The sequence below is a fragment of the Corvus cornix genome, chromosome Z, assembly GCF_000738735.6.
Source record: "Corvus cornix cornix isolate S_Up_H32 chromosome Z, ASM73873v5, whole genome shotgun sequence".
Lineage (NCBI taxonomy): Eukaryota > Metazoa > Chordata > Aves > Passeriformes > Corvidae > Corvus > Corvus cornix.
In genome coordinates, this window is record NC_046357.1 from 58681577 (window position 1) to 58708350 (window position 26774).

The window sequence follows — 26774 nt, forward strand, 5'->3', positions numbered from 1 at the left end:
AGCCTGAAACCAGGATTTATCTACTACTGCAAACATTGCAACTAAGATTTCTCCCATGCTATTTTTTATGGGAACAAATTTTATTAACCTTCACATGGTGTTGAGGTAGGAAATGATTTAATATTTAATTCACAATTCTCTTGCTTTTGTTTTGATAATTACCTCATGGACTGAGGTTTAAAAATTGTTTTCAAAAGCTTTTTAGTCAGCAAAAATCTCAAATTATATATATGAATGTCACAGGATGGAGTGTAGCTTTGCGTTCCTCCTCATGTGTGCTAGTAGAATCCCATGCATTAGAAAGACTTTATGTCTTTATGAAGTCTTGATGGCAAGTCAACACAGCATACACTGAAAGTTACTGAAACTCTTGCCTGATCCATACAAAACTTCCCCCCACTTATTTTGCTATGCACATGTGCCAGATTTTTAACCCTAACAGCATTTTTCCTGTATTGTGTTTCTACATTACATCTACAGGTTTATGCCTTTCTTAATTGTACTTCTCACAAGTACAGTGTTTATGATGCTTGTTTCCAGGAAATTTAAGACCACACCACTAGTGTGAACTAAACCATTCAGACATCTACAAGTCAACATGGAGAAATTAGTTAGTGGGGCTGCTATATGGGTTAGCTGTGTATCCCACAAACAGAAATGTAGTTATTTAAACATAATTAGCATTGCTTTAATTTTGAACAATCTCCCTGTTACTATCATGCAGTTGGAGATTAAAAATATTTATTTACCAAGAAAAATAAAGGATACTCATACAATAATGGTGACAATACTTGCGCTTAAAATCTAATCTTTAAATGCACCATTTTCTATTTTTTAATTACTGACTTTCATGGGATTAGTCAAAACAAACTCCAACCTCTTATGAAGCTTTAATCAGACACAGTAGAGCCATGAGAAGGCAATCTGATATAATAAGTAATAATTATTAGTACTATTATCTTATAAAGAGACAAAAAGCATGGTACAGTAGAGGTGGTAAATGAAGAACTGAAGAAAAATTATTCAGTGGATCTCTCTACCTCCTGCTGAGCATTCCTTGGAAACAATTTAGTTTTCAGACACTTCCTCATATTTTGCTTTGTCCTTGTTCAATTTTATTCATCAGTCACTGGACACCAGAAATAGCAGACAAAGATTCAGTTTCATATGCATTGCTGAATGGCTGGTTTGTAAAGCACTGAACTGCAATACATAAAATTATATAAATTGCCCAAAATTCCTACATGATGCTCCCCGTGACAGCGATCAGATCCATGTTAGCATGACAAAGAGCATGTCACCTTCCATCTCTCATTGAAGGACAATTTGCAGAGACCTAATTGAAAGTCACGTCTAAGTCTGTAAAACTGAAGTCACAGTAGAGTCAGAGTACTTACCAGAAAATGTAAGTTTTCCAGTTTAAACTTTGTACATAAAGATGTTAAATAATTTATGCAAAAATCGCTGTAGATTCCACTGGTTTAGCTGAATATTCATCAAAGAGGAAAGAAGACACTTAAGCATTTTCTGAGGAAATACTGAGGTATATTTTTAGGCCATATGGAGAGTATGATGCAAAATGGTTGTCCAAAAATGATCAGATTACAAAGACCAAAGGGAAGTCAAGTTTGACAAAACGTACTAATTTCATACTGGGCAGGATGAAAAGTTAGGGAAGAATGTCGTGATAGATTCTTTTGTTAGTTTGGATTTCAAGGCCAAGCAACAACATAATGGAAAGAGAAATGCTGAGTAAGCTTGGTATTCCATCACCAGCAGTAGAAGAGAGGCGCACTTCACATACAGATTTGATCCAAACTCTGAAGCTGCCAGGGGCTTTTTGGGGTTTATTCACTGGAGAATAATCAAAGAGCTACAAAACACATCACGAGAAAAATGCTACTAAAGCAATTTTGTATAGAAGAGAGTTTAAATATTTTTTTAGGAGCTAAGTTATAGCACATGCAAATTTATCTCAAAGCACTGGAAAACCTTTCAAGTACAGAATGACAGCAGAATGATCAGATGCTCTTGTAAGTAATCAAATGATCAAACTGACCTAATTGACAAAGAGGTTATATAAAATATTGCATTTCACTTAATCCAGGGCTTTAGCAGTGTTTGGAAACTTGGGAAGCCATTTACAAAATAAAATGTCCCACTTGTTGAGTAAGGAATTATGGACTAGATACATGGACAGTAAGTCAGCTGCAAAACTGTCTGAACCGGTGAGCTCAAAGGATTGTGATCAATGGCACAAAGTCCTTCTGGAGGCCAGTCATTAGTGGTGTACCCAAGGGGTCAATACGGGGACCAGTACAGACTGATAACATTGTTAATGGCCTGGATAGTGGCACCCAGTGCAAAATACACAAGTTTGCAGATGATACTAAGCTGGGAGAAGTGGTTGACAGATCAGAAGGGTTTGCTGCCATCCAGAGGGACTTTTGACAGGCTGGAGAAGGGCTGACAGGAACGTGATGAAATTCAAGTAAAGAGAAGAAAGGCTGCTCTGCCTGGGGAGAATAGCCTCCAGCACCAGGACAGGAGGGGGACCCGAGACTGTCTGGGGACCGACTGTCTGGAGAGCAGTTTGGCAGAAAAGTACCTGGAGGTTCTTGGTCTTCCTCTTCTACCATGAGGCAGAAATGTGCCCTGGCAGCAAAGCAGGCCAACAGCCCCTCTGAATCAGGAAGAGAGCTGCCAGCAAGTCAAGGGAGGCAATCTCTCCCCTCTATCCAGCGCTGGTGACTCTGTATCTGGAGTAATGGCTCCAGTCCAGAGCTCCCTAGCACATGAGAGAGATGGAAATGTGGGTCCAGTGAAGGACCAAAAAGATGACTAATAAAATGACTGGAGCATCTGTCATATGAGAAGAGGTGAAAGAGCTGTGTTTTTTTTATCCTGTAGAAGAGAAGGCTCAGGGAGATCTTACCAACTTGTGTAAATACCTGTAAAGAATATGGAGTCACACTATTCTCTGTGGTGCCTAGTGACAGGACAAAAGGCAGTGTTCAGCAACCTGTTGTAGTTGTATTCTCAGCAGCGGTGCTGGAATATGTGATCTTCAGAGGTGCCTTCAAACCTCAGCTCCCTTGGACTAACTTGGTAAAGGCATTCAAGATCTTTTACAATGGAGGATACTCCCATAAATGTCTATCCAACTTGAGAGGCAGTAAAGGTTCTGCTGCATTTGCAAATAGTTGTGGGAGGCAGGAGCCAAAAAACCCCTCTGTACTACTGGTGTAGTAGGAATTGCTTAGAGTATGTGGAGTGATAATACAGTCAGTCCAATAACCAAAATCTTTGCTGAGAAAGATATACATATGTATGCACACAGGCACACACACCAACTTGTACTAACAGCTATAAAACTTACTGCAGGGAAGAAATAATGTATTTCACAGTCTCTTTTCAGAGATGTGTTGCTTGGTGGGTAAATAAATTAGTATTAATTTTGAGACTGATCAGAAAAGCCAATTATTTGTTGCACCACATTCAAAAACCATGGAGAACATTTTAGCCCCACCAAACATGGGCTTTCTTATACAGAAACTGGTTGTTCTTCTGGAAGAGTGTTGATGATGAAGCTGAGATTATACAAGTGGAACTAGTTGTCCTCAAATTCTAGGCCCTAAAAATGAAAAGCTTTGTAAGTAAGGATCAAGGTCTCGAGCTCTGTAATTTTCAAAGCAAGGCAGCGCAGATCGTACATAACAGGATGTTCATTTGAGAGCTACTGTTACTGAACTGTGTTGCCACATTCTACACAAGCATGACTTTTATTGTGTCCCCAAAAGATAGGGAAAAATATGCTTTGCTAAACTACAAACTACATTTGTAAACTACTAACAGGGGATCTTCTATTTATTTGGAATTTATCACAATTTCAATTTATCAAATGCGTGGAAAAGCAACTCAGGAGTATCACACTAAAGGTAATCCAGTTTACTACTCTCAGCTTCTTCACAATATAAGAAAGAGGAGATTTTGATTACAAATGGGACATCTGACAGCCAAATAAAAGATATTTCGAAGTCCCTTCCAAGTGGATAGCTTTAAGAAAAATTGTATGTAACTCAATATTTAAATAGAATGAATGAAGTAGATGTTCTCCTTCAATGAAAACTTACAAACTAGTTCTTGTGAGAAATGATAGCTTGTTAGACCATTCCTATTAACTACAGTCAGTTTGCCATTGTTATGGTCCCCATGAAATCACATAAACCCATGACTGGAGCTGTAACTGGAATAACTGGAGGAGATAGTCCTACTCTCAATAGGATATGGATTTCAGAAAATAATCCTTTTTCTGTCTCTACATGCACAATATCACATAGACTTGCAATGATGGGAAAAGGACAAGTAGGCTGCAAATCTTCAGCAGTTTGAGACCACATAGCAAAAAATAGGCACTTTCTTTCTCAAACTATAGAGTACCATGAGAATATACTTTAAAAAGTAAAGTGCTTAAATGCATCTATACGCAGTAGAGAGGAAAATGATCACTGAGATATATTCTTTCATTCTTCATATTAATGTAACAGATCTTTGACATTAAATTTGGAAGAGCAGAATACAGTACTTGTGGTGCCTTTAAGAATAGTCACTGTCATTGGAAGAGTGGAGCCAAGACAACTGGAGGAAAATGAAAACTTCTTTCTTCAGTATTCAAGACTAAATACATAAAGAAAAGGAATGTTCTTCCTCTGTCAGCTCTTACATGTAAGAATTCTTCAGGATTTATTATTTGGCATTTCATGGCTCTGTATTATGATACACACATACATGCACGTCATGGCTGTGAGCAATGGACTGTACAATAGAGAATACCTGAAAATTTGGAGCTACCTTAGATTTAAGGTCTTCTGTTGAAAATTTAAAGGCATATTAGGAGTGGATTGGTTTGTTCAGGCTGGAGGAGACTGAAGGGAGACCTCATTGCAGTCTACAACTTCCTCAAGAAGGAAAGAGGAGGGGCAGGCACTGATCTCTGCAGGACCCAAGGGAATGGCCTTAAGCTGTGTGAGAGGAGGTTTAGGTTGGATATCAGGAAAAGGATTTTCACGCTAGAGGGTGGCTGGGCACTGGAACAGGCTCCCCTGGGACGTAGTCACAGCACCAGCCTGAGAGAGTACAAGATGCATTTGGACAGTGCTCTCAGGCACATGGTGTGACACTTGGGATTGCCCTGTGCAGGGCTAGGATTTGGACTTGGTGCATTGTGGGTCTCTTCCAACTCAGGATATTCTATGATTCCAGAGTACCTGAAAACAAGGGTAGTTGGAAGATTTGTTCATTTTAAGTGGTATATCATTTATGTAAATATTCTTTTCTATCCGAAGTATTTTGGATAGAACTTCAGTAGTAGTCATGAAGCTTTAGAAACAAATCCTACATTTGACATATTAGAAGAAATTACAAATTCCATAATGCATAATATTATTTTTCTAATGTATCACTGGCCCATACTGAGAAACAATCTATTCTATAGATTTTGCATTCAATCTTTTTGTCAAAAACTACACAGCACATCAAAAGTTAATAGCACTAGGGAGTTCTGTGATTAATATGAAAACAAATGGTATATTACAAAATTTCTTTTGTTCTTCATTCACAATGATGAAAATGCTAGGATTTAACCTTTAAGGGTTAAAGAGTTTAATCAATGTCAATGTCTGATCTTCTGAAGGCGATAAAGAACAGTCTGTCTAGCGATACCCAACAGAACATCACTTTGTCAAGCCACAAAGCACCCAAAAGCTTGTCAAGTAAGTTACCAGAAACCTCTTTGTGGTTAGAACTCAGCTCCTTCCTGCTTGACCTATTATTTGATATTTGACCACTTGGTTGCAAGACACTTGCTCTTTCCAGCTGAAATGTCACTGGGGCATCTTGTCAGCTCCCCGACATCTCGGCCTGACATACAATTTTACTTTTGTGTGCTACAAGGCAGAAAATGCAGGGCAATGGCCTTGCTTTAAATTCTGTCAGCATCAAAGATGGGCGTCACTCTTGGGTCCTACCAACAACAACAAAAAAGGAGTCTATTTGAAGGTCAAAACAGCCATTACTTTTTAGTCTTTCAGTTTAAACTAAATACATTACCTGCAACACTGGTTTGGGAACTGTCCTTATAAAGTATATAAACATATCATCAGAAATCCTCCCTCCACAATTGTTCTTCTTTCTTATGAAATGCAGACTTGATAAAAGGGTGAGTTTTCAGTGCCTGCAGGGACCAGATTCAGTGGTTAACTTAACTTGTTCAAATAGGCAAGTGGTATCATGTAGCTTTACAAGGAGCAACCTGACCTTCTCACATTGACCAGCAGTGACATTATTGTGCAGGAAGAGAAGCAGTCACATCATTTCTGTTTTGCACAACCTGCTTAAAGTTTGCAACTAAATGCTTGTCTTCAGTTGAGCTGACAAGAGAAAAGAGGGGGCTCAGTGAACCATGGCAGGGCTGCCATGAAATGACAGGAATCATTGGCATACATTTCAAATAGCTCTCTCAATCCTATTAAAGTATTGCAGTCCTGCTTTAAAATAGACAAGTATGAAACAACTTTGATAGATAGAGACTAAAATGGCTTATTGATTTTTTTTTTAAGACTGAGGAAAATTACCCAAAATGTGTCATTCTTTAACATTTAAAAATATACTACATAAAAAATGAACAACAGCAATAAATAAAAGTTTAAAGAAATAACTGCTTCAGTATGCAAAACCGACAAGTGCAGAAATGTGAACATACAAATGCACATTTTCATAAAACCATAAAATTAATGTCAAAAAATACAAGCGCTGAACTCCAGTTCAAAGATAGCAACAAAATTACACTTTAATGGCATCATTTTACATTAATACAATTTTTCCCTTCTAGAAGATTATTGATACTAAGAATCTGAAAATCCATTTTTCATTGTTCTTCTGGGATTGGATGTGACATCCAGGCTGAAGATACAGATTGAAGACAGAGAACTGTCTCTGTTTTGCATAACACTGTAGGATGGATGTGTCAGGTTCAGCTTGCAATGCCAAAAAGTCTGGGATAGAACTCTGGTCAGGCTGAATTTCTAGCTTGGAGCCATGCTGATGTTTGAACTACCTCTTGTTTCCTGGAATGATAAATAAAGAATAAAAAAACAACCAAAAGAGAATCTACATTTACTGTTAAATTCCTTTCACAAAGGTATGTATATGAAGTATTTGCAAGTGTTTGCTTCTTGTTTTAAACACTTACTTTGGTACCTGAGAACCAACAGTCATATTTAATAAAAAGAAACAAAGGACATTTTCTCAGGTATTCCTCACTAGTAAGTGTTAGAAAACAATAACCTACTTTATTTGAAGTGCTACAAATACTTATCGAGAACTTTTACCCCTGTTCATTATAATTACCAGATTTATTTTTTATCAAATAAACAAACTTTTTCCACAGTCTCCCTGTCACTGTTACTAGGAAACATACGTCATGCTAACCATGGAAGGCATTTGTTTACTTTTAAATGTATTTTATCATCAATTGAAATCATACACTTAATGCTATTCAAATGTTAGCCTGTTAGAAAATGCCCAGAAAATATACACTGAATGTACATTGATGGGAACATGACTCATACTTCAATAAGTCTCAACATTCAGTCAAACAGATATAAAAGTTAGACTAGTTAAAATTCAACATTAAAGAACTTCCAGGACCAAAACATCAGGCATCCTACTTTGAAAGATTATGGATAATATTAGTATATCAGTACTAATAATTCTTTAAAAAATTGTGAAGAAAGACATTCTGTATTCCCCTAAACAAATAAAAGAAAACTCAATGCCATATTGCTCTTCTTCCCTTTACCAATGCACTACAAGATGTGAAAATAACAAACATTTCATCAGGTTTTAACATATGTGAAAGCATCACATACAAAGCATAATTATGGAATAAAAAAATTAACACACTAAATGACCATTCAGTATCTTTGGGCTTAAAACACTCTCTCTTCAGCATTTAAGGAAGAGTATACATGGATATATAAACACACACACACACATTGAGGCATAAACCCATATATACAGACACACAGATTCCAATACACATACTCATAGATATCTGGAGAGAAGCTGAAGGGTATGTGTATATTCATATTTCAACAAATCCAGTCTCAATCATGCATATAAAGACACATTCATGAAAGATTCCCCTTTCCTCTCTTACTGTTGCTGAAGAAAAATCAATTGTTGCCTCTAACACCTACTTCAACAGTTCCCTTTGATATGGACTCTTTTATTTCCTGATTCACCACAAGCTGTATTGCAGCCACTGTAAACAACCAGATTATGTTAGACCTTCATTAAGAACCCATACAGTAGCAAATTTAGATGACTGTTTCAAGTACGTAGTTAAAATGAGGTCGCGCCTTGAGTTTTTCTAAATTATAGTGCAGATGAGGATGAGATAACCAGCAGGACTAGCAGGTAAGATCTGTAACACTCCGGTTTTTCCGTCCTTCTGGGGTCAACTCTCTACCAAATTAGAACTGCTAAAAAGCCAATGCACAAATGAGATTTGCTCCGTTTGTACCAGCAGACCTGAAATGGGATCTCAGTGAAGGCTACTACACCAATTAACAGTCTGTTGTTCTTTGTATACTTTAATCAGCTGACCACACACACAAAATTCTCTCTAAAATAAGATCATTCATTAAAACCATTACAACAGTATTGAAATACGCAAACAACTTGTGATGTTCCAAAAAAATTTCCACATGTAAAAAAACTTAAATCAATAAGCTGTAAGCTACAAATGGGTTTTACTCTGGATAACAAATATTGAAGACAAATTTAAACATATTGGTTTTTACTGCTTTCAACTGGGTTGAAATTAATCAGCATACCACAATGAATGAAAAATCTTATGCTATGATTACACACGCATATTACTCTTTTCCAAGCTGTAGTGAGGGGTTTTTTTTCTGAAGAATATGGCATCAACATCCCAGTAAAGAGATAAGAAATCAGATTTCCTTTGAGAGTTGCAAAAAAAATGTATGAAACTTAATGATTGGCAGCAAGTCAATAGACTATGTTACTGTAAAAGCTTCACTGTTGGGGGAAAAAAAAAAGCTCTGGTTTAGTTATCTAGAGTCTGTGCTCTACTTCTTACAAAGAACAGAATACTAGTCATTGAACAGAAGGGAAATCAGATTTAATAGCAATGTGATTGATGTAAAAAAAAATTGGCTGTTACTCATAAGAACTGTTATGATCCAATATTTTTATATAACCTCATGATGAATAAAAAAATAGTATTCTATAGAAGAAAAAAATACTCAGAACTGGTATAACATTCATTGTCTGAACACATACCTTTACAGAGGAATTTTAAAGGCAGTTATAATTTCCCCAACAGACCTCTTTCACCATTATTGTATTTAGACACCTTTCTAAAACATGTATTAAATTGACAAACTCAAATGACTATGCCAGAGCTGTGGTGATAATCCATCATATAAATATGCATTTAGGTAATTTTTAAAAGAGGAATTATTTATCTTAAATAAGGTGTCTGTTTGGGTAAATCTTTAGCACAGCACTTTTATTTACCCTGTAAGCTGTACATGACTCCGTCTCAACTGTTACATGTCACCAGGTAAATAGATATTTAGAACACATATGTCTAGCAAAAATATGCCTTCAAAATATTTATGTAATATAGTAATTGGTCATGTCCTGTGCACATTTTTCAAAGTTTGATAGCCTAACTTTATAAAACATGTTTTCTCAAAGACAAAATATGAGAAGTTAGTCTATATTATGGAGTAATTGCTTTCTAAATCTTAGTTAACTCAAGCAATTTTTTACTAGACGTGGAAAAGACTTCTAAAACAGTTCTTCTCCATGGGTGCTCTGTGACTAACCTACGATCAAATTTAGGATCTAGTTTAAAGGTTGTCTCATGATATATGAGCTGTTTTACCACAGTTAAAACTCATTTATAGTGGGTTACTTTTTTATGATGATATTGTGAGGGAATATTTTCATACCATAATTTACAATACCCTTATATTATGTTTTTATTGCAATGCCAGCCTACCCAATAGCATCACATTGTGATCAAAGATACCCATTTTGCTTTTGTATATCCATATTTGTGGAATAATATGCACAGTTGGACACTTGAAATGAGACAACTATGCATGTGTTATGACAGTGGTGCAAACAGATAATTTCATAAGGAAGTAGCAAGTATACTGTTTATCTTCAATTGTAGGACAAAAATCTACAGCTGCAGCTGCAAATCAGTCAGAACAGTTTCAGCCTTCAAAATCTACACAAAGATAATTTTACTGGAAAATTTTCACAGCTTTTCAATTTCCCTCAGCTATGTATGTTATTACAAAAACTTCTTCCACTTCTCAGGTCTCCCACTACGAGTTTTTGTCACTTCAAACTGCTTTCAAATACTCAATTTCAAAACACAGCAGCCCAAACTTCTCTTCTGCTTTCTTCTGATATGTAACATGCTACCTTATTAAAAATATATATTATTAGAAAATCAGAGTAATAAATAGTGATAAGGGTTTTGTGCATTAAGGCTTCTGGCTTATGCGTGCAATAACAGCTGACTTCAACTGAGGTGAAAAAGCCATGAAACTGCTTAGAATCAGAAGAGACCAGATAAGAGACAAAAGAGCATAAAGATTAATACTGAATACAAGTTATGACATTTCCCTACCTGTCTGTGATGATGTAGGTGCAATAACAAGTATAGTGTTATATCTCAAAGTAAATGCAATACAACTGTTGAATTATGAGGCCAAAATGTGATCTGGAATTCACCAGAACACAGGACATACTTAGGTCTATGAAGATGGCTGACAGTAAACAGAAGTGCAGAGGGAGGAGCAAGCTGTAGTTTCTTCAGAATTCTAGCAACCCCTAAGATCTCTGGAAAGACAGTAGCACAGTTTCTCAAGAGTAGGAAGAATTGTAATTTAACTACATATGGTGGGGGAAAAGTGAGAAACAGTCAATATATTTCTCCACAATCGATTTCTGATACTCACTCCTCTCAGCCCAACTCCAGTACATACAAATACACAGTAATACCAGTAGACAGCAAATCAAATAGCCAATAATATTCTTTTCAGCTTCTCCCACCTATGCTATCCTTGCAGCTTGAATCATTTCACTCTGCAATATCAATTCCAGTAAGTGTTAAAAAAAGAACCACTGTCTTCAATAACCATTTTGCAGCACTTATGTGGAAACCCAATTTCCCTATAGAGAAAGATGTACATTGTCAGATCATTCACAACCTCCTACTCAAACTGCTATTTCCAAAACTGAGTTGCTTGTTGCCAGACAATGCCAAGGCACTTCCAGTATGCTGCTCTTTTTTTTTTTTTTTTTTTTTTCTGTTAAAAGTAACTCCAAGAGCCATTTCTTACTCTCAGTGAAATAATCAAATAAAATGCTACAAACAGGTATTTAAAATGGAAAGTATTACTTGGGAATGGATATCAGTGCAATACAGTGCTAGTTACAAACTTTTTCAAAGTAGGAATTGTATGCTGGCCGAAACTGGAAAGTTTTCTTCCCATGTCAGTGATCTTGCAATTCTGTATGCTGAAGCAGTAGAACTAAATTGGTGCTCTGACACAATATAAGAAAATGGTAACATTCAGGATAAATTTTAATTGTCAGCACTCCTGCCTGGATTGTGCAAACAATTTGCTATCAGAGAATAATTCTATGGGCTGCCAACTCATTACATATTAAGTCAGGAAGGTAGACACACAGCACACTTTGGGTGCTGCTAGCCAACAATACTAATGGCTTTTTTCATTATCAAGAATTCCCTCTTCCACTTTCAGGAGTTTTTAAACAAACAGGAGTCTGTAATATCTGCAAATTACAATTTTTTCTTACTTTCCTAATGCTTTTGCATTTAATTTGTTCAGTGAAATCACACTCTGGAGGCTCAATTAAAAGCAATTAAGAGAAAGATTTCATTATATATTGTATTTGTTTTTCTAAAAGAAAATTCTGTTTCATTCAAACATACTTAAACCTGGTATGTTTGAAGAACACACAGGATTGGATGGATTATCACACCAGATGAACACTTTATCTTCAATGTTTTGTTGGCTTAAAGACAAATAACTTGCTTCTGCATTGCTAATTTTGATGTTTTCTAAAAATTTTGGCCAAATTCCACACACAGCCTAGACCACAAGTCATTGTTCAAGATGCTTCAGTGGAATACACAGGGAAGTTTCCCATTTTTAGATCAAATTCTCTGCACTGCACTGATAGTACCAAAGTATTAGACACACAATGCTGTGCTCTTTTTTTCACGGTGAAATGACCAGTCTGTTTTGATTTCAATCCAAGTTTCCAAATTCTTTAGTACGTTTTGCCCATGATACCATCATTGTCTTTCCACTCTCTCAAGAATGGAAGCAACTTTTATTTATTTATTTAGAATCCTGGTGGCCAGCCCAAATGACTATTGCTTTACTTTGTGCTGCATGCTGCAAACAACACTGAAAGGTACACTACACTTAGTATTATGACACCACTCTATGTTTCACAGCAGTGTGTAAGATCATCGCTGCCTTTAACTGATGCCTCTCTTGCTTCCAAGGAAGGTTTTCCTACTATGTGACTTTTCCCACAGCTTCTCACTGCCTTAGATCAGTATGTCGCTCTCTCACGGTTCCCTCTCAGTTCTCCATTTCTTTCCAGCAAGAAGGGGAGAACAAGACTACAACCAAGAGACTAAAAGACTCACACCACCATGCTAACGCACCACCAGCTCACAGAGTAGATCCCCCCATTTAGCCTTTTCTTCTGGGAAAACAGTCCCTATTCCACTAGTTAAAGTGTCAACCTTCATATTCTAGTGAGATATGTATTCAGCCATCATCCGAATTCCTATCCAGTGGGACTGTCTGACGTAAGCCTTCAAAGTTTCATCTGAGTTGCATGTATACTGCTGCTCTAGCAGAAAAAGGAAAAAAGTATATTTACATTCATTTTGCCAAACATTAGCATCTTCTGTCCAATCATTTGAATGCAGAAGTGTTAGGAGAAAACAGCTTAGAGAACAAGGGTTGACACATACAGTGTGAAATCTTAAGGTGCTTGAATGCAATGAGGGAGAAAGTGAGACAGAACCACGTTTCATCTCCCTAACTGTGCTACAGTCCACATGAACTTTGTGACAGGTCTCTGTCTCTCAGCCACACTTCACTAGCTTCTGCTGACATTCAGCTGTCAGACAGCAACCCTTTACCATGCCCCTAACATGCTCTACAGCTTCACCCAATTAACTCGCTTTCACTTGACATTGCAGCAAAAAGCTTCATAATAGGTGGTCAAGGTGCACGGTGTCTGCTTGCCCCCTAACTGCTCACACAGAGCAAAATGCTACCTTCCTTTTTGTCTGTTTGCAACGAACCGGCGCAACTACAATTTAGGCATTCTGCTACTAAATGGAACAAGGACAGTGGATCTTTGCCAGCAGTGCATTTATTTGTCTCTTACCAAAAACTATCCTAGAGCTAATAATCACAGAAATTTTGGCAAAAAAAGAAATTACACTGATTCAGTAAAATACTTCAATCGCTTTATACTTAACAAAAATATACTGTAACAGCAATTTGGTTTCAAGCAGAAAGAGGGGAAAAAGTAATTATTTACAATAGTAGCACTTAGCAACATAAAGGAGGAAGGTCTGCAAACAATGCAAGTGTCTATGATTCAGCTTTCTTGCATTAAAAAATCTTTAGGTATTCAGAAGATTAATTTTTGCTATGCATTTCTGCCAAATATGCAATATTTTTTGGGAATATTTTTAGAAATATGGATCTGTGTAGCTAATAAAACAAATGAACTATTAAAAATATGGAAATCAACATTTTAGGATTCACTTGATAGCTTATAGAAAAACAAGAACAAACATGCAACTCACTGTTACTTTGCTGACAGATGCCTTGAGAATACTTCAATTTGCTCACTAGCTCTCTCAAACATATTTCTATATAAATATACAGAGTAGGTCAGAAAAGTCCGTTGAAAAGTCAATATGTATGTAGTAAGTACTGATGATGCTCAAGGGCTCTTAGCTGAAGATGGTGGAAGAGTCTGGATTGAGCACTGGTGTCTAGACATTGAAATTATAACAGCCACTATAGCAAATACCTTCTAGTGGCCTTATGGGTTTCAACTACCACAATTCCAACAAGACAGGACTCAAAAGATTATCTACATAGCCCTTTAAGATTCTGGTTTGCTAAACTACAGCAAACTCACATAGGTTATGTAATCTATTTTCTTTCCCAGCTTATCTACAGGTAAAAGTCCCCTTGCACTTCTCTTTAAAAATCTTTGAAAGGGCATTTTTTCCACACAAGAAATCTTATTTTCACAAAGAGAAGCAAACATTGAGACTGTAGAAAGTAGAAGCTCAGGAGAAGTCCTAAGCATGAAGGAAGGAAAACAAAAAAGAAATACACTGATTAAGATGTAAAGCAGACTCCTCTCTTGACAGGAATTTATGGGAAGAACATAGAACAACTTATCTTTATGAAAGGTGGTGAAAAGCAGCAAATCGTAAGGAACGGGAGCTCACATGCTCTGGAAGAGGCTGCTGATGCAGAAGTGGATAGTTTTGCAGCAATGAAAAAAATATAGTGAACACCTCAGTCAGATTCCATGTAGGAAAATGGCATTACTCAGAATTAAAATGAAGTGTCAAGGACATGCATGGCCTCATAGTGAATATTATTACTGTAGATCTTGTAAGTGAACAAATATTATTTTGGTTCACTAGGTATTGAGATTATAACCTGCTGTTGTTCATAATCCTGAAGTGACAAGGAAAATGCTGATGCCAAGATCTGACAGCCTTTACTATCCGCTACCAAAGAGTAGATTAAAGTTCACTCTTTGGAGACAATGGAAATAGGAGCATAAACTGGATACAAACATGGTTTATGCAACCTATCTGCACCTATTTGAAAAACTGACTGATTGGAATCTGATATCCAAAATACAAACACTTGCATTTTGAGTCAGAACATCTGCACAGTTGCATTAGCCTACAGGCTAATCTGAATCTCAGTTAACCCAAATAACTGTATTAAACTGAGAAGTCTCTTTAAAAAAATCCTCGTGTGATGGAGCAAAGAATGACTGACTTACACCACATGTTTAGAAGTGAACTAATGTTACTGCCAATTTAATTTTCTCAAAATGAAGGTTTATTATTAAAATCATCACGGTATGAGGAGAACAAAGGGTTCCATCCTTTTAGCACTGGCCAATGCACGTAGATTTTCTGGATAGACCACTGCCGATGTGTAGGCTTCTACATCCTAGCCAAAATCCTGATAAGGGCTCCATCCCACTCCCCCATAAATTAGATTACAGAAAGATTACTTCTTCACCAGGAAGAGGTATATTTGGCTCCCTGTAGGTTTAGTATCGTTCTCTAAGTTTTGTTTGCTTATTCAAGGCAAGTACTTTAATGTTCATTGATCCCCAGTAAAACTTAGCTGAAGTAACTTCAGGAGGGAATTATTCCTTCTCCCACAGACTACATGCAACATCAGAAACAGTGTATCTTCAACAGAGTTCTAAAGGGTAGTTTTGTAATAGTAATGGTCAGGGAAAACAGTGGGCTTTCCAGCAGTATTGCTTATAAAGTATCAGTTGATATCTGAATAGCCTAGAAAAAATATTTTAGGCGCTGTTTCAGTTGATGGCTAACATGTAGGTCTTCTGTAAATCCAAGATCCAAATTACATTAACTGGGCAAGGAATCAAGCTTATCAGTTATAAACAACTTGAGTGTGCGTGAGCTAGGTTTACTGTCTCTATTGGATTTGGCCAAATCTAAATATACAATTATATTTCAGACTGAAATTAAATAAAAAAATCTAATAATTACTTCAACAGAACTTTTTATACTTACTAGATTTCTGAGCACAGCCTCCAAGAATTGGTCTTAGCTCAGGTAATAGATCATCTCTTTCTGTGAGGTTGAATATGCAGTTCAAGTGAGTCCACTAGGCAAATGGAACTAGTATGTCCTGCATACCAATCGTATTTTAGATGAATAAACATTAAAAAAATGCTAATGGAATTTCATCCCTTCATATATATTTAAGCCAAATGTGTGTTCTGAAAGCACAAAGTTAAAAACAACAGAAAAACCCCAAACAAACAAAAACAGACACCAGCACCACCACATATAACACTAAACAAATAAAAAAACAGCCCAAAATCCAGAAACCACCGACACATAAAACACTTCAAACTTTCATCAGGTATGTAAAACTTTTAGCAGAAGAGTCATGAAGAACATAGAGGAAGATTTGGGAAAGTTTTTTCAGCATTTTGGTTTGTAAAACAAAAAAAGTGTAATACAACTTAAAAAAATTAGGTTTTCTAAAAAAAAACCCAACCAAAAACCCAAAACAGGGATGTTTCAGTAATTTGGTGTGCCTTGTATGTTCCAGAATTATACCTTCAATTCCTTTACTCAGAGCTCCCATTTAGATTACAGTCTTCTAAAAAATCTCATATTTAAAGCATAGTAAACTTCAGTAAGTTATTAAAATATTTAAAGCAATATATGTTTTGACATATACAAATTAAAATTAAACTGTATAACTTGATGTGTCAGGAAGCTTCGCAAAGCCCTGGTTAAGTTACAATGTTTAATGCTCAGATTCCCAAAAGAATGCAATGGTTTTAATAGACCCTGTGAAAGGAAACATGATGTCACACAGGCTTTGAAAGACTAACAGGCCCCTGACCATAAGCATATAATCACCACACGAGATGATCCTTCTGTGATCAAAGGAGGCCCTCAGTACTCAACAAAAGCTGAAAAATTAGTGAATTATTTCATTATTGTGTCTGGCCTTCAGAAACTGTATGTGTCAAACCACCTGCAACACCTAGATAGGATAAAAGGCTTTCGAAGTATTGGTGAACATACAAATTTAAGAGAGGCAAGTATTGCAATGTCAGCTTCATGGCAACATTTACTGAGTGAACTATGAGCTTATGGGCCAATATCAGTTGAGACCAGATCAGCTGAGACCCAGTGTGATGTCTTAAATCAGTGTGGCTTTAAGAGTTCTATAGGTGCCTCTCTGAAAATAGGAATTCCTTTAGGAATTAAAGGAGTTACACCATCTGAAGGATGAAATGGAATCATTGCATTATCATAATGTCACTGCTTTTCCTGTACCAGGAAAATTTTGCTGGTGATTAACCACACTATTCGTGACCATATTCTTAGTAAATTTTATTACTCATGGTTCATTTTAAAGGTACCCTCCCCTCCACAGAGGGGAAAAAAAAGGGTGAATTGATTGCTTGACAAAAAGAGGTTCCTATCTTCCCAAAAGATGGCATTTCTAAAATAAGTCAACAAAACCCCAAATTCTTGTAAAATAGGGAAGTGAAATTCAGTTTAAGAAGCACATTTCTTTCTAAATCTCTTTCTTTAACTGAACTGTTAAATAAACTGAACAAAACAAATGTTATTTGAATAATCAAGATTATTATCATAATAACATCTTTTTAGCTGACAGCTAAGCTCTTTACCCTACGGAATGCTCATTTCCCATTTTAAAAATTTGTTCAATGATTAGTTTATTCAACAGGTCAAACTGCTTCACAGAGTTCACTCTCTGGAGAAAATAGGTCCTTGCTATGATCAGCTAGAAAAACAGTGCCCTCTCCACATAATGTGGGTTTCACAGAATTCAATGAAAAGTTTTTACACATAATTTAGAAACAGCATAAATAAATAAATAAATAAATAAATAAATAAAACCCTGGGTAAATATTAAACAGATGGTCTTAATGTAAGACCCAACGAAAAGAAATATGAAGACGTAACTTGCTGCCAGTATTCCCTTAAATTATGCCAACATTACAGGAATAAAATTATGAATTAAGAACAATATTATGCTTTGTTCACTAATTGAATTTCCTATTTTCCTATCTCTGCAAGTCATACTCTCTAACATATTTCAAAGGTTTGGTTTTTCTTCATTTCTCACATTAACTTTTATGCTTAAAGTACAAAATGTAAGCTAATGAAAGTAGGTAAACATATGCATTTTTACAAGAAATATGTTATTCTACTGCAAACATGTCACAAAAAGGAAAGCAAAGTTTTTCTTCACAGTTGAAAAGGATGGAAACATGCACAGTTAGAGGAGACGGCACGGGAAAAGAGCATTAACAAGATAACAAGCTGATTTCATAAATTCCAGAAAAGCACAAAATAAAGTAGACTGCTGTGGTTTGCAGCTACCCTTCTTTACCATGCTCACTATCTCCCTTTAGCCTGAAGCAGATCCACCCTCCCTTGCATGAACTAGTGAGGTGAGTTCTGATAGTAAAATCTGCTGGGGGACCTAGGATAGAGACAATACCCAGCCTTGTGTTCCCATGACCTTCCTCCCGGTCTGTGCATCAGAAGCAGAAACTAAGAGGAGACAGAGCATCAGAGACAGCTGTCTCCTGTGGAGGGAAGGCTGACTGCTAGCTGGCACCAAATGATCTGGTGGTGGGGCTATGACTGCCTCTCAGCCACCCAGAGGGAAACACAAACCTCTTAACATGAGATTTTGCTTTACAAAACTTAAAGAGCGTGCGTGTATACATTTATATGTATATTTTTTTAATTATTATTTTTCTTAATGGGTGCATGTAACATTAACCATGCTACATTTTAAGTGCATGCTGCACATACACGCATTTCTGAGGCTAGCCGAGAAAGGGGCAGGCTCCCAGCAACACTGCCCTAGGTCATACTCTAATCTTTTTTTTCCCCTGTGATCTAGGCAGTGAGCTAGTAGTATAAAGTAAACAAGAACAGCAAAAAGACAACAAAAATTGTCTTTCTATTACCTATCATCCCGATCAAGTGAACTGCTATCCACAGGTTGCATCTACACATCTTGCACTCTTTATCAAAGTTAATATCTGAAGATCAGCACTGAATTTTCTCCTTATAAACAGTGCTTTACATACTTAGCTTGAAACACAAAACCAAACAGGTGTCAAAACAAAATAATTATTCACAACAGTATACCTTGTAGGATCTAAATCTAAAATGTCAAGAAAATATCAGGAAGATGACAGACTGGATTGCGTGGATTCACTCACCATTTAAGCATCTACGCTAGACTCATTCAGGCACAGCTATGCTTTAATCCCCTCCAAAAATTTCTCAGCAAATTCAGTCAGAACAAACAGACGTTCCCTTTATGTTTAACCCACAGTTTAGTGGGGAATAATAGAAGCTTCCCAGCTCTCTTTCTTGAAATAACTTCTTCAAAAGGGAGGAGGAAGCACCTTCTGGCCTGAGTAAAAGTCCTTGAGTCTGGAAAGAAGTGAATCTGTCTGCCTTTGTAGAGAATATTCCTTTTCTTCTATAAAGCCAGTAAAATTGTGTCCTTGGCTCTGTTCTTTTGTAAAAACTTATTCCCAGGGTTAAATGTCCTGGTCTATAATATCCAGTTCTCAAAATAACAGCCTGTCTAACACTCCCAATGCTTTTATTTCTACTGCAGCATTAAGAATATATGTAATAATACACTAATGTTTCTTTTAATTTTATGTCCTGGAAATGCTCTTTTGACAGGTGTGGGAAGAAGGCAAAAGAAACAGTGGTATGTAGCAAACAGGAAGCAAATATATGTGGCCGATGAATAAAACTCACTGCATATTACCAATGAAAAGCATTTCAAAAGGCTAGTGCAAAGGTGTCTAATAAGGAAAAAGCCATCACATGGCTTTTAGCTGTAAAAGTCTCCTGACTTACAGCTGTCCTACACAGCAACTGGGGCATTTCTGAAACATTCTTTTTCAGGAAACTCCACCTAGTATTTGCAAAGAAAACAGAAGACTAGCTCATTCCAGTATTTCTCCTTTGAAAACTGAACAAAATGAAGCGTAGGCATTCACTGCCTTGCTCTTCTCTAATCTGTTGCAGGCAGAGAATGAACACATGATGATTTTTTATAGGGCAAACTTGAACCTATACTTTAGACTTGCTTCCTTATCCAAATCATTAGTTTTTCTAAATCCATTTCCAATTAGTTGCCCCTGAAGGTACAATTGTTGCACTGGCCTGCACTTAGGGTAAGAGATGAATACAGCTTTAGCTTCCAAGTGTCTTGTTTTCAGTCCTGAGAACTGAGGACCCTTGTTTGTGAGCTGGTAGTTCCAGTACCTCACTAGAAACACATTTCTAATGCCATAGAAATGCAAACCATGAAGGAAAAAAAAGGAAAGGAGATTACCTTCCTGAAAACATGACCCTCCTTTTTTGAGACTTAGCCAATGACTTGAAAGATTTGTTTTGTGCTTAACAGCGGAACAAACCTGCGGTCATTTAGGAACTTCATGGTTTCCATTAAACCACACAGCATGGACATTTGGAATTTCATGGCAACAGTGAAGTGAGAATGTAGATCTTACTTTTCCAAAGTACGGACCTCTGCTGAGAGTTAACACCCACACACATTCTCTCACATTCCTTAGCCAATTCATGTCATTAAGGAGAGTTGAAGAACAGACCAAACAAAGAAAAAAACCAAACCAAACCAAACACCCCAAAAAACCCAAACCAACCCCACTTAAGCCTCTTTCTCAAGCACTTGAAAGGAAAATGCTACAAGTGTAAATGTAATGTTTAAATGCAGCGAACTCATTCTGTCCATCTACAGTGTTTGCAGCATTAACCCTGCAATTGAAAACTGAATTATTGGAAACCACCTAATTACCCAAACATTTACCTCTCTGCAGGTGTAAATACATGGGCCTAATAAGCCTTCTCATTGTGAAAGCAGTTACTTAAATTATATTAAAATATTAAAAACTATTTAATGAGCTTTTTTCCCCTAAAGTAAATTGAGTGTGTGCCTTAACCTGCTTCAGGCAAAGGAAGTTTCAAACATATTGGTTTTGAAACTAGCCATTATTTCCCATGTTGCAAAAATGGCAATTTTATTTCCCAACAGCAAATGAAACTGTCAGGAAAATTTAGATGCAATAAAATTGGGTGGTTAAACCAACATGCTGGATTTGGAATAAAACTGAATTAAAGGAATTAAAATTAAGCATTATGTCAGTCAAACTTTAGAAAAACTATTTGAAATGGGGGAGGGGGATGTGTTGGGGTAGGGGTTTTTTTGTAAAAGTTGGGTTTTGGACTTGGTGAGGTCCACCCATAACTACCCATTTTATGTCCATCAACTGTGTCACATTTGAAATTTGCGCAATGAAAAATATTTTGCATAAAATGTGTTGCTTCTGGCAACATTTCTGCCTAAATAAAAAGTTGTCAGGCAGTGTGTGACTTTAGTGGTACAGAGTTTTAAAATGGTGGCTTCAGTCCAAGGCTAGCTAATAACGGCTGACATGCACTGGAATCTTGAGGCCTAAATCAACATTGTTTTCACAGCTGTAATTAAGCCACCTAATCAGAAGCACATTTTGACGGGACAGTTTCTGGAAGCCAGACATTACAATTTCTTATGCCTGGAGCGCAGTGGCTCATGAGAGGTCCTCATTTAATTTCAGGTTTTAAAAAAAAAAAAAAAGGCTGTAAAATGAAAAGAGTATTAAAAAAAGCAGTGTATGGCTGTTGAAATGAAGCAGGCCTATGTGTTCATGCCTTGACCAACCCTGCATCCCAGCCTCCTTCGGCTCTCTGCCGAGTCCCCAGCTCTCAAGTGGCAGCTGCACACAGTGAGATTAAGGGCTTCTGCCAAAGTCAACAGATGAGCTGGTCTGAACTGGCTCTCTGTGTGTTCTGATTGTAAATTGTGCTGGTGATGATTAGAGAACTCTAACACAGGATGTCAACTCTTAAAACTGTCCAGAGAAAATATTTTATTTTTTTTTAAAGTTCAGGAAATTTTTTCAAACTTCTTTTGTGGCTTGGTACATAGTGTTGTGTCTATAACTTTCAGACGATTCAAACATGAATTCACACAAATCAAGCAACTGTATTATTAAAAAAATACACCATTACTTGCTCTCATTGGGCATACTTCCCTCATTTGGGAATGTATACATAGCAGTGCTGCTGCAGAATGCAATTTGGACTAGCACACCACAGCAGTCTTGTGCTTCTTCCACCTGTCAAGTGGAAGACAGCCCTAAAATTCAGACTATCAATTACTTTTGTTGTGTGATTATCAGTTTGGGACGTTGACACTAGCTTCAACAGCTACCCTGTCCTGCTTTTTTTCTGGAGCACAGCTACACTGGTAACTTTAACATAAACTTTCAACCCCAGAGGCCACTGTAAAACTATCAATATGAAGGCACCAGTCACTGGGGTCTGATTACATTTGGTTCTGCACTTTAATTACATATGGATTCTATTAAATGAACCTCTTGCCTTATAGGCAACATTTTAATCAAATTACTATAATTTTCAAATATGTTACAACAGTCTGACAAGTTTAAAGTTCACATACCTAGAATATTGAGTGTCAAAAAAATTTTTGCATAGAAAAGGAAGCATTCTTTACAAAGTAGCAAATGTGTTATTGTATTACTGTAACTGCTTTTTACTACATTACCCTAAGTTACAAATGTGATTTATAATATAGATTGTTTTTGTTGTTGTTGTTATTAGTAGTAGTATTAGTATTCTAAACTACATTATTTTTGGTCACAACTATTACTTGTGTAAGCAGTAGCACATGAACAGGTGATCATTTGCATTAGGATATGTGCATTCCTTGGCTACCTAGTAAGGCTGGCAAGTGAAGCCCAGTTACATAAAATCAGGTGAGAAATGCAAATATTTCAATAAAAACATAATTTCAGGGAGATATTACTGCTTGGTGGATTCAGTCTTATAGAGACGTTAAACTTAGTAAATCTTATGACTAGAGTTTTCTATTTTCACTTGTCTGATACACTTTCATGTCTATGACCATCTCAATGATTGGGAAATTTTCCTTGTGGGCCTGTCAGATTTTTCTTTACCTACTATCACTTCAGGAATATTCACGTCTTACAGCAACTAAGCACTGGTAAGTAACAATACTGAGCAAAGTTATGATTATTGAGGTCCATATTTACTGAATTCTGTCCAAGACTATTTCCAGGAAAACACATCAAGACAGAGAGTAACAATAAAAATAGCAAGTCTAACTACTTTTTGCAAGGAAATTTAAGAACCAGTATCTCCAAAGCTTTCACAAAACAAATTCAACTGTGCATAAGGTTACATGAGATGGTGAAAAAGCCAAGGAGAGTTTTCATTCAGGACATACCTGCTTCTTGCAACATCTGGGAAGAATTCCTGCACCTACATCAGAGATAAGGCAAATAGTTGGGATTTCTTCTTTCTCTATAGTTCCATCCTCATAATTCTAAATTTGGGACAATGCATCCCTGTCAGATGCAGGTTGTAGCTATAAAACACAGATTGAACTGGTGACAAGGAAACAAGGTGTATAGGGGAAAGACATGTAAAACCACTGCCATGACCGGCCTGGTTAAGTAGGAAGAAACTGTCAGGGGAATAGTTAACTCATAAGTTTGAGTATTAAATATTTCTTTTCTCTCTACCCCCCATGAATGGGGTTCAAGTAGATCATGAGAATTGAGAGCTGACCGCTTTGATTAGGGAGAAAAGTGTACATCTTCCTTAGTGCAGTTTTTCAACACACAAGTATGAAACCATATGTTAGTTACTACAATCTCTACAATCTCAAGGACAAATACATAATTTTCATGCAAAAGATCATTCTACTTGCTTCCCTCATCTCAACAAAACTCACCATTTCTGTATTTTCAATACTTTTAAGGGATATCAGTAGACATTTCCAGAAAAAGGACAGACACAGATACAACTATGGCAAAAAAGATATGACACAAAGCCACATAAACCAATGAGTGATTTCACTTTCACCTCAGCTAGGAGAAGCATCAAAAGACAACAGTTGTTTTCATAGTTAGTTAGAGAACTCTGCTACATTTACAGACCTCTTTACTTCACCCCTCTCATCCATCTGAAACTAACTTTCTCCCCCTTTCAGATAAAGTTATCCTTTTGGGTCCCCCAGTTTTCATTTCTGCAGTACACACAAAGCTTTTCTCTCTTCATCATCTTTAGAAATTACTGTACTTTCCTCTTCATTTTCTATTCTCATTTGATTCTGAGTTAAAAACAGAAAAAGGAAGAAGTATCACCAGATCAGTGCACACTCAGGTTCAGAGAAGCACCTGACCACTTGTCATAACAAAAGTGACTTCTTTTGTTTGCCAGAACTGAGACCAGATTATTTTACCTTCTTAAGCTTCTGACAGCAGTACTGAGATCGGGCATAAAATCTTAGGGCTGGAAGCTACAAGAACACGTCCTGAAAAAGTTTTATAATGAACTGAATTCTGTTCACTATGCCTCCTATGTGTCCAGTCACACTGGAAAAGACATTGTCACTGCACCTACACTCTGCAATGCTGCACTTGCAGTGAAAACCCCTTGGACAACATGGATTCACTTGCCATGTGACTAACTACGATGACACATTGCCCTGCAGCACCCACAAAGTAACTGCTTATGACTATTCTACTGTACAGTACAGCACTTCTAAGCTCTCAGTTCAAGGTCTACTTATTACTGCTACTCTGAATGAATGTGCAAGTATACTAATAAACTAACGTATCTGAAGAAGAATTAAAATTAATAAAAGCAGCAGAATTCAGCACAGTTCATGATGTTTATATTACTGGAAGTTGCTGAACAAGAAATAGGCAGGAAGGACTATTACAAAATGGTGATAGTTTCCTAATAGAAGGAAAAAAAAAGGACAATTTAGAAATGTAAGGGAAATTTCAGAACTAGCTGGTAAAGAACAGAAAACCAGAAGAAGTAAAAAAAACCAAACCAGCCAACCAGGAACCCATCCAACCAAGAGAAAAGAGATACAGGAATAGGAATAGAAAACAATAAAAAAGGGGGGGAAGAGGGGGAGGGGTAGAAAGAGGAAGAAAAGTAGACTGGTAGAAGATCTAAGCTGTTTTTCAGCCATACTGAATTTTAAAGAGTTGCAAGAATTAAAAATGCACAGGGCTTTTCTCTGCACGAGTAAGAATTATCAGAGACAAGTACAACAGATAGATAGCTGGGCACTAATGGAGAGTAGAGAGACATTCTGCCACTGACTTCAGTTCTCCCCCCATAATTCTCTTCTCTGCAAGCTGTGTTTCCAGTGTTCATCTCACCTCTGTCCATCATAACCATATCCCTTCCTGTTCCTCTCTGTTGGCGTTAGCATGACCACATATAGCAATCTCAGAATCTAAACTCTATTGACCAGAAGGAAAGTGCTTGGACTAGAAATAGACTGGAGGATGGAGATGTCAATTCAAAGCCTGAGATAAAAGATGAGGAGTTAGAACCACCAAGTTTGCCTTACGGCATCAATTTGGTTATACAATTATCAGCAAAACCCAAAGCAGCAGAAGAAAGAAGTGGTGTGAATAGAAAGAAAGGTGGCATAGTTATGAAATTTCAGTAGAAACAGGTCAATTAGGAAAGTGATACCATCTGAACATGGAAAATATCAATGTTCATGAATGGCCCAAATTTGAATGCAATGGACAGCTGGCAGGGCAAGATCCTTAAGCAACTAGCATAAAAAACATCAAGAGACAGCCACAACATTGTGAGATAAAACCCAATTTTATAATGTAAGAGTCCACACAATACACAACCAGAAGACTTCAAAAATATATTTCAGCACTGAGCAATAGTTACTGTTCAGGAAGCACAAACACATGTTATATGAAGGCCTGCAACTGATACAGTCCAAGTGCTGTGTTTGTCTCCTCCATGTAAAATTTTGCCTGCAATGGAAATATGATTGAACATGGTGAATTAAAACTAACAAAGCTTGTCTAATTTTGAAACCAAATACGTGCTCAAGAAGTCATTGCTCCCTTTCATTTAAAAAAAGTAACAAAAATCTGTTCTACTTTTTTTACTAGAGAAAGCAATTTAGTGCAGAATTTATTCCTCAAAATCGGAACAGAACAGTAACAACTGGAATGTTAAAATCTAAGTCATGCTGCAAAGCTGCGATGCCTGAAGTTCTTAAAATTTATGCTTAATACAACTTCTACAAATATGCAGAATATACAGAGAAATTTACTGAAAACCCAAATAATACAAAATAAACCATAATCACCAATACTTTCTTCATGGCAGCTTGAGATTCTCATTCTGAATTTTTTCACTTTTACGTTAAAATTTTAAAACACTTCCTATTAATGCTTAGGCCTAGATTCAAATTAAACTGCATCTAAAGGAAGAACTATTGCTCTCCGTAGAGGGCTAACAGATCCCTCCACAACGCAAATAGTATCATCTTTACATTGACACTGCATGCAGATACAAATTACTTTAAAAACACAGCATTTAATCACAAACACTGGAGAGCTGGTTTTCACTGTAACATATCAGGCTGCTGCATAGCCCTTCAAAGACAGGACTAGCATAATCTTTGCTAAAAGATTTCTCAATCCAAATGAAAGCAAACCTTGCTGCAAGTTTGGCAAGTTTCCCAGTCTTCAGTACACAAGTGGTCATCTTGATTTAAACAACAAAAACAATCATAACAGGCAAAGGAGCAGCCCAATTATATTGGGCACAGGCTCAGCAGGACACACATAAACCTAGCAGAAAACATCAAAAGAGTCTG

At 36.8% G+C, this 26774-nt stretch overlaps 1 protein-coding gene across 2 annotated transcripts in view; it reads right to left on the reverse strand.

Moving 5' to 3' along the window:
* Positions 1-6821: 6821 nt before the first annotated feature.
* CCDC171 (coiled-coil domain containing 171) overlaps positions 6822-26774 on the reverse strand; it is a 158950-nt gene continuing 138997 nt past the window's right edge. Inside the window, exon 25 of one of the 2 annotated variants that reach the window (XM_010392976.3) lies at positions 6822-7124. In XM_010392976.3, the coding sequence (XP_010391278.2) occupies positions 7083-7124 (42 nt within the window). In that variant the 3' untranslated portion in view covers positions 6822-7082. Of the gene's footprint in view, positions 7125-23386; positions 26749-26774 lie in introns of those variants that run through there. The other variant, XM_010392975.4, reaches the window with a different exon arrangement.